General features: G+C 43.6%; 1 protein-coding gene across 1 annotated transcript in view; it reads left to right on the forward strand.

Annotated features, from left to right (window-relative positions):
• Nucleotides 1-14,854, forward strand: part of LOC137759783 (ELKS/Rab6-interacting/CAST family member 1-like) — a 901,087-nt gene that overhangs the window by 279,499 nt on the left and 606,734 nt on the right. The window contains 1 exon segment of the mRNA XM_068536391.1: nucleotides 1,655-1,685. Coding sequence (XP_068392492.1) covers nucleotides 1,655-1,685 — 31 coding nt within the window.

Genomic DNA, 14,854 nt, shown 5'->3' on the forward strand with positions numbered 1-14,854 from the left:
TTCCCATGTTAGACTATTAACATCCGAAGAGGAGAGACTGTTCTGTTTACTGCTTGATTTCCAGCACCTAGAATACGCCAGAGTATGGATTTATATGTTTATATTATTTGTTAAATCAATGAGTGCAGGTACCGTGATCCAATTTTACAGATGAAGAAACAGAGACTCTTAGAAGCTGATTACCTGCCAAAGACCAGTAAGCGGTAAGTTCAACCAGTACGTTCATCAGACACTGGAGTCTTTGCCTTGGTGTCCAGTCCCCTGTGGTGCCACCGCGTCCATCACATTCACAACAATAAGGCATCTCCTTCTCCCGACCTCTCTTCTGCTGCTTCCGGGAAACAAACTGCTCTCGGGAGGTGTGGTGGGGAAATGCACAAACCAGCAACAGGCAGAGAGAAGTACAGGGTGTGTGCGGCTTTATTGGTGCCACACACCCGGCCTCTTCTGTCTCTTGTAATCGAGTTGCTGAGATGTGTACGGCTGGCCCAGATTCCAGGGCACCTACTCCAGAGGAAAAGCGGGGCTTGCAAAGGAGGCTGGAGATGCCCACAGCCACTTTGCTGAGCCTCATCACACGCACTGCTCAGGCTTCTGGATTAATCATGAGATGTGGAAAAGAGCAGGAAATCTACCTCCGTAACTGCAGCTCAGCTGGGTTCCTTCGGACATTTCCCAGCAGGCAGAGTGATCCCCGCTTTGCCAGTACTGCAGGCCCATCACTAAGCCCAAGATCCGCCATCCCCTCCTGGGAACAGAGTGCCTGACTCGCCCTCCCACCAAGACCTGCCGGGGGAGCCAGTGGACGCCCCTGACCCAGAGCTGCCAACAGATGCCGCCGCCCACCTGGCTGCCACAGGATGGGGCCGGGAGGGACAGGGCAGCTGGCCCCAGTCCGGCTTCCCGCTCCCCCTCCCCCACCCCTCCCCCCCAGCGCTGACTCCCCCCAGCTCTTGTCAAACAGAACCAGCTCTGCTACTTACCAACTGTATCACCTTGGGCACGTTATTTAATCCAAGCCTCGGTTTCTGTGTGTAAAGTGGGGGTCAAGATCACGCTTACCTCCTAGGGTGGCTGTGAGACTGACCGAGATGAGGTCTACATTGCAGCCAGCACAGTGCTTGACCCGTAATGGAGCCGGGTAGGTGGTAGCTGTCATCAACACAGACTCAGAGGGCTGGCAGGGGTATCAGAAACCTTTCAGCCAGTGGGAGGCACTGCCAACTACACCCCTGGTAGGCAGGGAGAGCTGGACCAGTTGCCAGCCAGCCCATCCCTCAGTCTCTGGGGCAACTGCAGGGGTTCCTACCAGCCCCTCCCTCCTTCCTGCATCTGATTCCGATGCCATCAGCAGTCAGTGAGCCCAGAGGGACTCTCCAAAGCTCCCCTGGGTTTCCAGTTTCTAATTTCTACCATGATAACCTACCGTGGGTCCAGAGAAAGGCAAACTCTTGGCCACCTGAGGGACAGGGAGGCAAGATACCCAGTCTCGCTGTGGCTGATGGTAGAAAGCACGATGGCAACTCAGGTTTCTAAGCTTCCAAAGACAGTGGGGCCAGGCATGTGCCTACCAGCTTGGGTGAGTCTATTGCTACATCGTGGGGAACTGTGTTAGCCGCCTGGCATCCTGTTGGTGACATGACCTGGCTCACAGTGAGAGTGTTAACACACAGAAATCAGCAGACGTTGCCAGTCAAGGTGCCTCCCCTACCCCTACCCCCAAGAGCTGGTGAACGTTTATCAGCCCACCACCCAGCAAGACTGTTCTCGCTCCCCACCCCTGCCTTGGTTGCTTGTAACTATTCCCCTCACACTACACGCCCATCTCAAGCGTTCCTGAAATAAACCGCCAGAGACAGGTGATGAGAAGCCACTGGGGATGCGGGCAGGGGGGCTGACCCCCTGAGCCAGCATTAAGGCTCCGCCTCCCTCCTTTCACTGTCTGCGCTCCTTCTCGGAAGAAAGTTCACCAGCAGGTATTTGGATGCAAAGACTCATCACCAAGATCTTTGCACCAGTGCTCCGAGGTGCATGTGGAGCAAAGAGGCAACCAGAAAAATGACTCAGAGCCCCGGAACTCTGACCTCTAGGGGACCACCTAGGGTCACAGAGACTTGTGGACTCCGCCCAGACCCCATGGAGAGCCTTGTGAGGAAGAGCTTGTGGGGCTGGTGGAAAAGGAGGGCTATCCAGTGTCAGCCAGCATCAGCGAGCTCAGCAGAGACCTCAGCTTCTCTGGGGTCACATCTGCATCGCCCCTTGAGGAAGCTGAAAGGAATCCAGGGCAGCAGCCTTGAGGCTGAGGGAGACGGAGCATCTCTGCCCCCATGCCCTTCACCAAATGGACACTGGCCGTTCTGTTCCATCAGGAGCATCGCTGAGCAGCAGCAGCTTCTCCAAGGACCCGGGGGCCCCGGATACTGGGAGTGGCACCGTGGGACCCCCGATGGGCATCCCCCTCCCTCCCCCTCTCTCCCCCACGGAACCCCTTTCCTCCGCAGCAGTAGGTTTCTCCCTGAACTTTACCCTTAAGGGAATCTGGTGCATTCTCTCCTACAATATTTATGACCCACATCAATTTTTCATTCATCCCATCACTCAGCTTCTCAGGCGAGTTTGGAAACTTTCCCTCTGAGTTCTCCTTCTGCTGAGGGTGAGATGGGGACCGGAGTAAAGCCCCAGGGACCTGCTGCACCATCCGCCCCGCCATCCTCCTGCCCAGAGAGCCAGTGTCTGCCACGTTAACTGCCAGCCCCTCCGCCCCTCTTTCTAAGCCGCTCACAATCTGATTACACCTCAACGTCCAACCTTACACCCCACCTCTGCGGCTCCTGGCCCCCCCCCCTTCTCACTGTGATCTGCAAACACAAAGCTTCCCCTCCCTCTCTGGGTGGGGAAAGGGGTTCCTATTGCTTCTGACCCTGTCCTTCCTTTGGTGCATCTGGCCCTGCCTCATCCTCCAAGCCCAGACCAATTCCACATCTTCCCCCAAGCCACGTTTCCCTTCATCTAACCCCCATACCATCTCCTTGCTCATCCCTGTTTCACTTCAGCCAGTAATTAATGACTCAGTATTTAGCTGTTCTTTAACTATTCTCTCTGGCTGAAATGTAAGCTCCCTAAAGACAGAGTCTGCACTTTCACACTTCTGTGGCCTGGTTCCCATGGGGCTTACGGTATATAGCACCAGCTACGTAGTAGGTGCTTCATAAATAACTAGATACATAAATAAATAGCAAAGAATAAAATAACATAATAAAATGATAAATAATAATATAATTATAAATAAACGATTTAATACATAACTTGGTGGAAATCATTTGGACTTTTCTCTAATTTCTACCATGGGTCTTGGTAGAAGACCCATGGTAGAAATTATTATAATTGGGTCTTGTTTTTATCTGGTTTAATCTCAGATGTAATGATGATAATACAGAGATGTTCTTATCTCTGAGAAATACGATAGTATGTTAATTATATTAATAATAATAACGATTGCTCCAATTTATTGAACCCTTACTCTGTGCTGGAAGCAGCAAAGTGTTTTACAGGCACTATCTAGCTGACCTTTCAGGTAAGTGTTGTTATAACCCCCATTTCACAGGTGAAACACAGAGAGGTTGTGACTTGTCCAAGGACACACAGCTAATATGCGTTAGCGCAAATGCTCAACAGCTGTAGCTCAGAACAGGGCTCATGCTTAAACGTCGCCTCGTTCCTGCCACAACTAGTATCCCTGCATCCCTACATCCCTGCGCACAGTCTCCAGGAGGGCAGCCTGAGGTGTGGACAATGCAGTAGCCACCAAAGGCCGGTGCAACCAGCCCAGCAAAAGAGGAGAACCTTCAGGTAAATATGGGGAATGAGCATAAACACTTATATCTGCTCCCGCCTGAAATACCAGATATGTTACGTAAAGGAATAACAAAAGGGTCTCTCGGCAAAGACAGGGAGAGGAGGGGAAGCCACAGCATCAACACGATTCTGGAAGTCAGAGGGTGGGGAGAGGGTGGATCATTAGCATGCGGGGCCGATGAAGGACCCGCAGTCCCGGGGTGGAGGCGTTCTGTTCTGAGGAAGATAGGCAAAGGCAGAGGCTGAAAACAGCCTCTCCTCGTACCCTGCACAGGCAAAGAACAACTCCTTTTCCTAGTCAGCTCAGGCTTCTATCACAAAATACCCTAGACTGGGCGCTTCAATGGCAAACATTTCTCTCTCAGTTCTGGAGGCTGGGAAGCCCAAGATCAAGGTGTGGCCAATTCATGGTCCTATTGCAGATGGCTATCTTCTTGCTCTATCCTCACATGCCAGGAGGGACGGAGGCTCTCTGATCTTATAAGGTCACTAATCCCATCATGCGGGTCCACCCTCATCGCCTCATCTAATACTAATCAACTCCCAAAGGCCCCACCTCCAAATACCATCACACTGGCATCGGGCTTCAGCCTATGAGTCTGGTGGGGACACAAACGTTCAGTCTGTAGCACCCCTCCCACCCTGCAGGATGGACTTCAGAAAAAGGCACTTGAGGCACATTGGCAGGCGTGGCTGAGCTATGAGGCTAAGGAAAGAAAATGAATGATGTCTGTCTACAGAGCAAAGAAACCTTCACCCCTCCTCACTCCCCATCACCCCCTTCCAGTCGCAGACTCCAAATGCCAACAACCAGATAGATATATATCCCAAGGCAGGAGGTCAGACGATATTCTCTCAAGAAACAGAATTCTCTGTTAACAAGCAGATAGCCCAGAGTAAATGGAGAGTCTCCCCATGAAAAAGCCCATGACCACCCCCATCCCCTAATAGCACAGCCTGGGAGGCATTGCCCCATCACAGTCAGAGAGCTTCACATCGGCTCAAGTCCTCTATTCTGAAACATTGACAGACAGCAAAGTATCAATAGGTTTTTAAAGAAAGCATTCAACATAAAGATCAAAAGAAAACAAAAAAAGATTTTTTTAAAATCAGGAAATAGACAAAATATGGAGAACAGAAGAAAATTTCCAAAGACCATCAGTATCTTTAGAGACATAGAACGATACTATTCTCATGAAACAAGAACAGAATGCTCTAATACCAAGATGGGGCAATTAGAGAATAAGAAAGCTCTTTAAGAAACAACATTAAAATAATGAATGTTAAAATGTTAAAAAATTAGTGGAAGATTCAATTAAATCAAGTAAATATCCCAGAAAGTACTTTTAAAAAGCAACAGGAAGAGAAGAAACAAACAAATGAGCTATAGATAAGCTGATAGGAGAATTCAATGAGCAGTTCAGGGCGTCCAATGCTTAACTAGTAGAAGAAGTTCCATAAAACGAAAACAGGGAGGAAATGGATGGGGAGATAATAACATAAAGACATAAAGGAAATAGTATAGGAAAATTTCAATCTGGACAGATTAACAGGGCCCATTTAATAACCAATGCAATGTACAAAAAAAAGGCCCAGAGCAGGAAACCCTAATTATGAAATTTCACAATCAGGATAAAAATGATAGTTGAAGGAAAGGGAGAGAGAGAGAGAAAGGAAAAGAATGAGGAGGAAGCAGAGGAGGAGGGAGAGGGAGGGAGAAAGGAAGGTTATATATGATGAAATGAGGATCCGAATGTCATTGGATTTCTCAAGAACAATACCAGATGTTCGAAGGCCTTGGACGTTCTGGGGGAAAATATGATTTTCAATTGTCAATCAAAATTAAACACGTAACCATCAACCAAGTTTGAGACATTTTCAGGCATGAGAGTAAGTGTTCTATCTCCCATGCATTATTTCCTAGGAGGTACCAGAAGAGGAGTTTCAGGAATGAAGCATATGTGCACACATACACACACACACACACACACACACACACACATACATAAAACAAACTCAGGGGAAGAGGGAGGCAGGGAGTAAACCAAGAAAGAAGACCAGATCCAGGAAACCAGTGAGACATCAGAGAAACTGAAAAAAAGCCCCAAGACAACAGTCAAGTGCCATGCACAAAGAAGGGAGCAGAAAAACAGAAAGCTTCTGGAGAAAGAGATCCAGGAGTAAAAGTAGAACAACAACTGCCGCAGACCGGCTGCAGAAAGCTAGAAGTTCCTGGCGGTGAGGGGTAAGGAACTGAAAAGCACCAGTATGGGGTCAGAAGGGCCAAGACAACTGATGGTTGCAAGGCAAGTTTATTCAAAGAGCATGAATGTATATATAGGTTTAGTACAATAAATCAGTAAACCTTGTATTTCCACATAATTCTGTCGCCACTATCTATGCGCCACTATCTATGCGCCACTATCTATGCGTCAGCATGTCTTATGGGCCATTCTTTGGAGATACAGACTTCCCCCTCAGGGCAGCACGTCCTTCTTCTGGGGAACAACCAGGGGCTCTTAGATCCAGAGCAGGCACCTGGAACGAAACTGGCCGCAAGCCATTTTCCTTTTTTACGCTCAATACCGCAGCGTCAGGAGTGCATACCAAGAAAGAGACAAGCAGTTCTCCGGAAAGCAGAAAGCTGAATAAGCTTACAGCTTGGGGGCCACCACATTTCCCCCTTTTTTTATTATTTTTTAAAGCTTGATAATGTAGTTCTAAGCCATGAACATCCTGACGCAAGACAGCGAAGCGCCCCATTACAAATCTAACAACACAAGGTAATAAACCGATCACCAATAAAAGTAGTACACCAATTGATATCAGGCCTGAGAGCCCTCCATGAATCCATTGTATCGGATTTAGCCCTTGTAGTTGATCTAATAATCCTTGAATCAAATTCTGGGGTCCATCTTCGTCCAGGTGGGCCTCTTGAATAGCTTGTATTTCGGCATTTAACTTTTGAATATCAAGGCTAATGTGTCCATCAGTCCATACACTTAATATATGCATTTTTACTTTTTCCCAATCCCATTGTGAATCATTATATAAATGTTGAGTTACACAAATCCAGGTATATTTGGCATGACAAATCAAACGCAGTATTAATTTTAAAGCCATAACTTGATCCCCTATTCCTATTAGAACATTTTTTAATTCATCTACTTCCGTTTTTAGTTGGGTATCAATATGACTTTGTAGGGCTAATGCTACACTAGTATTTTTAGATAACTGATTAACATAATGAGCCTGGTGAATAGTTTGTGAAAGAGCAATCCCAGCAGTGGCCGCAGTAGCAGTTAAAGCTGCTAAGGCTAGGATTGCACATATTAGAACACCTATAAATCTCTTTGGTCGTTTTAATGCTTCAGTCAATTCCAGCCAGGCTTGCATGCCAGTGTTATGATACCATGGTTCAGACAAATTAACAGGTAACATTATATAAGAAGGTTGCTTCATAATCATAACAGATGTAGATCCTTTAACGGGCAAAACACAACTACTAAAGATACAATTAACACAAGTAATATTATAACCTATAGGATTCATAGTGTTTTCTACAATTAAATCTCCAATCAATAAAGCATAAGGAGGAGCGACGCAAGTAATCACTGGTCTATAAGAAAAGGATAAGGCAAGTTTCCAGAATTCCCATTGCTTGTAAAAAACAAGGCTGTTATTATTAACGGGGACAGAAGAAACTAGTATGGTGCCATTATCATAATCTAAAGTACACCAGACAGAGGCTTTAGTCCATGTATCATTACAAACAGGAAAATCAGACTGCGGGAATTCAGAAGCCATAAAAGCAGGAAATTGTAGTCCTGTGACAGTCTTTACGACCGTAATTTGATGTCCAGCTAATAACGTCCCTTGATTACCTATGGTAGTTTCAATACACAAATAATGTCCAGTATCTTCAATCCTCAAGCGATATATGCATAGAGAATGATCCAACGAAGTATTAGAAGCAAGCTTAGTTACTCTAGCATTCATGTGAATGGGAACGTTATCCTTATACCAAAATACAAAGGTGGATAAATCTTCTCGTCTAGAAACAGTCTGTTTGCAAGGAAGACAAATATTAGATCCCACAGCTTTATAATTTTTACGTAAATGAGTAAAAAATTGAGAATTTACAGTGGTTTGGTAAGAAATAGCATGTTCTAAAGCAACAGCCTTAACACAACCCGAATTGGTACTCATAGGACTTAAACAAACAGGGGGAGTATTAAACCAATTAGAGTAATTAACAGAAGTATTAGTAATAGGCAAATTTCCTAGCACTCTTCCAAAAGTAGAATCATTATAGAAAATTGGAAGGTCAGCTTCAGACCATGTAACAGGTTGTAATAAAGGAGGATCGGGTACATAAGCTCAATAAGATTTAGCCTCTATAGGTGGGGCTGCCAATACAGCTATCATGGCTAAAAAAAAGGTAAGAGGAGAGCGAGGATGAGCACTCTCCTCCATAATCCTACGTGCTTGAAATACTAAACATTGCAATTGATACCAAGTAATTTGATTTCGATCTCCCCTCCCCTCCCTGACAAGTTGTCTCCTACTCCGTCGCCACATTCTTCTCGTCCGCCGGGGGAACCGGTTGGGGTGTGCTGTGGTCGATTGCGAGAGCCTCAGGCGACGCATTCTTCGAGTCAGGGTGTTTATTGGTGATGGCATGATAATGTCGAACCAAGCGCTCCGGGAGCCACCGAGGAGAGTCTGCCTCCCTAGGGAAAACACAAACATGGCCTCGGCCCCATACTAAAACAGGGTCTGGTCCATGCCAAAGGTTAGTCATGGGATCTTTCCATTTAACAAGCGCTTTTTCAGGAGGGGTTCCAGAAAGACCTGTAAACAATCGTTCATAAGGCGTGTGACTAAATGCATCTAAAGTTAAAAATTTAAAATAAATAAAGCATGATTAAGCATAATCTGAGGAGATCTATCATATTCCCCCTTTTTTATTTTTTGTAATGTAATTTTTAATTGTTGGTTGGCACGTTCTACAATACCTTGACCCTGAGGATTGTAGGGAATGCCTGTTTTATGTGAAATATGGAAAGTTGCACAAAAATTGGCAAAAGCTTTACTCGTATATCCTGGAGCATTATCTGTTTTTAAAGCTTTAGGAATTCCCATAGATGCAAAACAATGAAATAAATGAGTAATTACATATTTAGTAGATTCCCCAGCCAAAGGCGTAGCACATATAAAATTAGAGTAAGTATCAACAGTTACATGAACAAATTGTAATTTACCAAAAAAGGGAATATGAGTAACATCCATTTGCCAAAGATGATCAGGGAGTAAACCCCGAGGATTGACTCCAAATTCTGGAACAGGAAGGTGGGGTAAACATTTAGAGCAGGACTTAACAATGTATCGGGCTGTTTCTCTAGAAATAGAGAATTGTTTTTGAAGCATAGCAGCAGATTGATGATGTAAATTATGTGATTGAGTAGCAAGATCCTGAGGTTGAGATAAACTTAAGGCTATAATCTTTGTATTTTCGTCAGCCAATTGATTTCCCAAAGACAATGGGCCAGGGAGACCTGAATGGGCTCGAATATGTAATATGGCTACAGGAAAGTCATGCTGACGAATAATCTTTTGTAGTTGAAAGAAAGTCTGAAACAATTGAGAATCAACAGTATTGCCAATTATAGCAGTTTCTATGTTACGCAAAATAGTAACCAAATAATGGCTATCCGTATAGAGATTAAAAGAACAATGTGAAAAGATTTGAAAAGCCAAGGAAATCGCATGTAATTCAACTCGTTGGGCAGAGGTATGATCTGTTTGTTCTTTATGAAGTAAGTCATCAGAAATAACCACAGCGATGCCATTGGCAGAACCATCAGTAAAAACATTTGGGGCATTGAGAATAGGAGTTGAACAGATAGTTTTAGGAAAAATAAATAGATGTTGAGTAGCAAAATGAAGGAGCTTATTAGAAGGATAATGATTATCAATAATTCCTGAATATCCAGCAAAAGCAAGAGCCCAAAAATCAGAGACAAATAATAGCCAAGAATATTGATAAGTAGTATAAGGTATAATAATAGAATTTGGTTCATATCCTACCAACTGAATATTTCTTCTACGACCCAATTGAACAAGGGTTGCTATTAACTCATAATAAGGTGTAATGACTTTATTAGGCGTATTTTTCATATGAATCCATTCAAGAATTCCTGTTTCTTGCCATAATAAGGCGGTAGGGGTATGTGACGTAGCACAGATTATTAATAGTATAGGTAAAGAAGGCTCAATTCTAGTTAGCTGAGCAGATTGTATTGCTTTGTTTACAAGCTTGAGTGCTTGTTGAGCTTCAGAAGTTAAAATACGAGGGGAAGAAGGATCAGGACTTCCCTTTAGGATATTAAAAAGAGGCTGTAACTGACCCGTAGTTAATTTTAAAGAAGGTCGCAGCCAATTAATATTTCCTAATAACTTTTGAAAATCATTTAGAGTTTTAAGAACGTCAGTCCGTATCTCTATCTTCTGAGGTGTAATATTATAATTTGTGATATACTTACCAAGATATGAGAAAGGTCGGTTCATCTGTACTTTGTCAGCAGCAATGACTAGTCCTGATCGTGACAAATGACTTTGAAGGGAATTATAAGCCTTAAGTAAAATATGTTTATCAGAATAAGCAAGTAATAAGTCATCCATATAATGAATAAAATATATCTGAGGGAACTGTTTATGAACAGGGGCAATAACTTGAGCTACAAACTGTTGACATAAAGTAGGACTATTAGCCATACCCTGAGGCAGCATTTTCCATTGATAACGTTGCATAGGTTCTATAAAATTTAAAGAGGGTAAGCTAAAAGCAAATCACAACTTATCAGCCGGAAATAGAGGAATAGTAAAAAAGCAATCCTTAAGATCAATAATAATAATCATATAATTTTTAGGTATGGCTGCAGGAGAAGGCAAACCTGGTTGCAGAGCTCCCATAATTACCATAGTTTGATTAACAGCACGTAAATCTTGCAATAAACGATATTTTCCCGATTTTTTCTTTATAACAAATATAGGAGTATTCCAAGGGCTATTAGACTTTTCTAGTCTGCCCAAAGCAAGCTGTTCATTAATTATATTATGGGCCGCCATTAATTTCTCCTTAGAAAGGGGCCATTGGTCCACCCAGACAGGATTATCAGAAATCCAAGTTATATGGTCAGCATGTGGTGGAGGAGAATCCAAGGCCCCTAGAAAAAACCCAAGCCTGTTTTATCCTGTTTATTATCAGTCTGTAAGGGTAATTTATTTCCCTGTTGATTTTTTCCCAAACCATTCCTAGGATCATACCCTTGATTTAACAATATATTAGTTACAGTAGGGTTGGGACTAAGCAATAGGATTCCCATTTGGTGTAATATATCTCTTCCCCAAAGGTTAACTGGCAATCCGGGCAATACGTAGGGTTTGAATATTCCTTGATTACCTTCAGCATCCTGCCAATGTAGGTATTGCGAACTTTGTTATGGAGAATTAGATTGGCCAATACCTTGCAACTGTGTAATGGTTTGGTGCACGGGCCAACTTTTTGGCCAATGTATAAACGAAATAACAGAAACATCAACACCAGTATCTAATAACCCAGAAAAAGGCCTTCCATTTATTTTTAATACCAATTGTGGTCTTTCCCTACCAATTTGTTGAATCCAGTAAACTGCATCAGAGGAACCGAAAGCCCCAGTTCCTCTTTTGTTATGTTGTAAAATTTTTCCTTCTGGTATATATGGAATTAATAGAAGCTGAGCTATTCGCATACCGGGAGTGATAAGAAAAGATCCTTTTGATGTTTGAACCATAACCTTTAATTCCCCTTCATAATCAGCATCAATCACCCCAGGAATAATAGTTAAGCCTTTCATAGACATACTACTTCTTCCAAGGATTATACCAACCGTTCCCTGGGGTAAAGGCCCAAAAGTTCCCGTAGGAAGGGCTTGGGGTCCCATATCCGAGGTTAATAAGAATTGGGTGGAGGCACAGAGGTCCAGTCCTGCACTATTTGGCGTGGCCCTTTGAAGGGAGGAGATTCCATTCCCTGAGGAACAAAGGTCTGAGCTGGAGGCGGTGGAGCAGGTTGTGGGGGGATTATTGACATTGCTCCAATTGTTTGATGGGGCCAGAGCAGGCCCCTCCGGAAGTTTCCCGACAAGGGAGTTCCATCTTTATGAGTCACTGATCGACATTCTTTAGCCTAATGCCGTCCTCTTTGGCATCGGGGACAAATTGTGGGAGGAGGAGATTTACCTTGAGGCACAGAATTTACGACAGGCATATTAGGAGTATCAACAGTACAATTTTTTGCAAAATGACCTGGCTTCCCACATTTAAAACAGTTTTTACTTTTAGCATTTGGCCCAAATCCTGCCTTAGTTAGGGCTGCAGCTATAGCTGCTCCCTGTAAGTAAGATGATCCAATATCAGAACAAACTCGAATATAATCCTCTAAATTTCCTTTCCTTTTCCATGGACGTATAGCTGCTTGACAAATATTATTAGCATTTTCGAAAGCCAATTGTTTGACGATGATTGCTCCAGAAGGACCAACAGAAATAATTCTATTAACAGCCTGTAATAATCTAGCCACAAAATCAGCATAAGGTTCATCTGCCCCTTGCCTTATTTTAGCAAGGTCTTCAGTCCTAGTGGAGGCAAGTAAATGTTTCCATGCATGTAGAGCTATATGATTGATCTGAGCATAAGCCACAAAAGGGAAAGCTAGTTGATCCTGTAATAACTGATGTTGTCCTTCCCCAATCAACATCTCATAATTTACTAGCACATTTTGTGCAGTATTTCTTTCAGCTTGTTCAGCAGCCTTTTCATAATATTCTGATTTCCAAAGTAAATAGTCGCCACCAGTGAGACAAGCACGAGCAATAGATTTCCAGTCTGCTGGAGGCAATGCTTCTGTTGCAATAGTATCCAACATAGTAATAGTGAAAGGGGCTATAGGCCCATATTGTGCACAGGCTGCTTTTAAATCTTTCAAAACCTTAAAGGAGAGAGGCTGATATTCCCGATTATTTTGTTGTGGATTTTGAGGATTGGGTCGTTCCACCACCGGGCAGCAGAATAAAGGATCCTCCCCTCTATTAAGAGCTCCCCGTACTGCTTGTTGTAAAGGACTAAGCTTAGGAGGGATAGGGACAGAGACATGTAATTGCTGTAACCGCGGAAGAATATTTTCATCAGGATATTTTTCAGCCTCATATTTGGCTTCTTCACCCGCTAAATCAAAAGAAAAGTCATCATCATCAAGTGAATTAACACTCTTTATCCTCGGTGGCAACGGAGGAGCAGTAGCTACTGCAGCAATATGTTCTACAGATTTAGCTGTTAATTTTGGAACTGAATCATAAATTGGATTAAAACAATCTCTTATTAAATTCCACAAGCTAAAAATGGAAACTGAAACAGAAGATGGTCCATGTGCTTCATGATATTTAGATAACTCATCTCCTACACGAGTCCAAATTGCTAAGTCCACTGATCCTCCTTCAGGGAACCAAGGACAAGCATCATATACTAATTGCAAAAATTCCAGAAGTTGTGAGGTAGTTACTTTAGTTCCATGGGCTTTCAACATTGAAAGCAAAACCTAAGCAAATAAATCACGCTCCTTAGAGCCCTTTTGTCCCATATTATTTTACTTCTGACTCTTTCTCGAGTTACCGTCCTAAAAACGAAATTATTTCTTGTGGCCACTCTATCTCACTCGAGAGTTCTACTTACCTGAAATCTTCCGAAATGCCTCACGCACTCAGGTCCCTGTTCGGGCGCCACTTGCCGCAGACCGGCTGCAGAAAGCTAGAAGTTCCTGGCGGTGAGGGGTAAGGAACTGAAAAGCACCAGTATGGGGTCAGAAGGGCCAAGACAACTGATGGTTGCAAGGCAAGTTTATTCAAAGAGCATGAATGTATATATATAGGTTTAGTACAATAAATCAGTAAACCTTGTATTTCCACATAATTCTGTCGCCACTATCTATGCGCCACTATCTATGCGTCAGCATGTCTTATGGGCCATTCTTTGGAGATACAGACTTCCCCCTCAGGGCAGCACGTCCTTCTTCTGGGGAACAACCAGGGGCTCTTAGATCCAGAGCAGGCACCTGGAACGAAACTGGCCGCAAGCCATTTTCCTTTTTTACGCTCAATACCGCAGCGTCAGGAGTGCATACCAAGAAAGAGACAAGCAGTTCTCCGGAAAGCAGAAAGCTGAATAAGCTTACAGCTTGGGGGCCACCACAAACAACAACAAAACAACTGTTACAGTTCAGGGAGTCCCCTGGTTGCCTAGTGGTTAGTATTCTGGGCCTTCACTGCCATGGTGAAAAAAACAAAAAACAAAACCGTTGGTTTGCTTTTCTGAGCAAATCCTGATCAATACTAAATAAAGTAAAAGAAAATAATTTCTAACTCTAGGAAAAACAAAACAAAAGGATGTATAAGAGCAAAAATATAACCAGAGTACAGCATGTCACAGCAACGACTGTGCACAGTCGGAATAGATTTGCATGTGGTTTTTGCCTCCTGACTTTAGTAAACCTCCTCGCTCCTGGGAACGCAAATTAGATTAAACAGCACAAGCGTTTTCAAACACAATAGTTTGGACAGGATGCACACAAAATGCAGAACAGATTTCCCAATCAATTCCTCTCATCATCTTTGAGATGGGGAATGTCAGCCCGATAAGGAAGCGCTTGTATAAACAGGGGGAGGAAGGAAGGGAAGAGTGGACAGAAGGTAAACAAGCTGAGGGTGGGAACAGAAAAGGAGCAAACAAACATCATAATTCCCCCAATTTTTCTTTGAAACCTGCCTAATTAGTTCTTCAGCTCTTCGTCAACTTTGGTTCCATGTTGGCTTTTCACCGTGGGAATAGACTGAAAGGAGGTAGAGGGAGGGAAGGGGAGGGATGGAGTTTTTCTTCTCTTTGTGCCCTCACTACCTGGCCTGGA

This window comes from Eschrichtius robustus, chromosome 2, assembly GCF_028021215.1.
Source record: "Eschrichtius robustus isolate mEscRob2 chromosome 2, mEscRob2.pri, whole genome shotgun sequence".
Classification (NCBI taxonomy): domain Eukaryota; kingdom Metazoa; phylum Chordata; class Mammalia; order Artiodactyla; family Eschrichtiidae; genus Eschrichtius; species Eschrichtius robustus.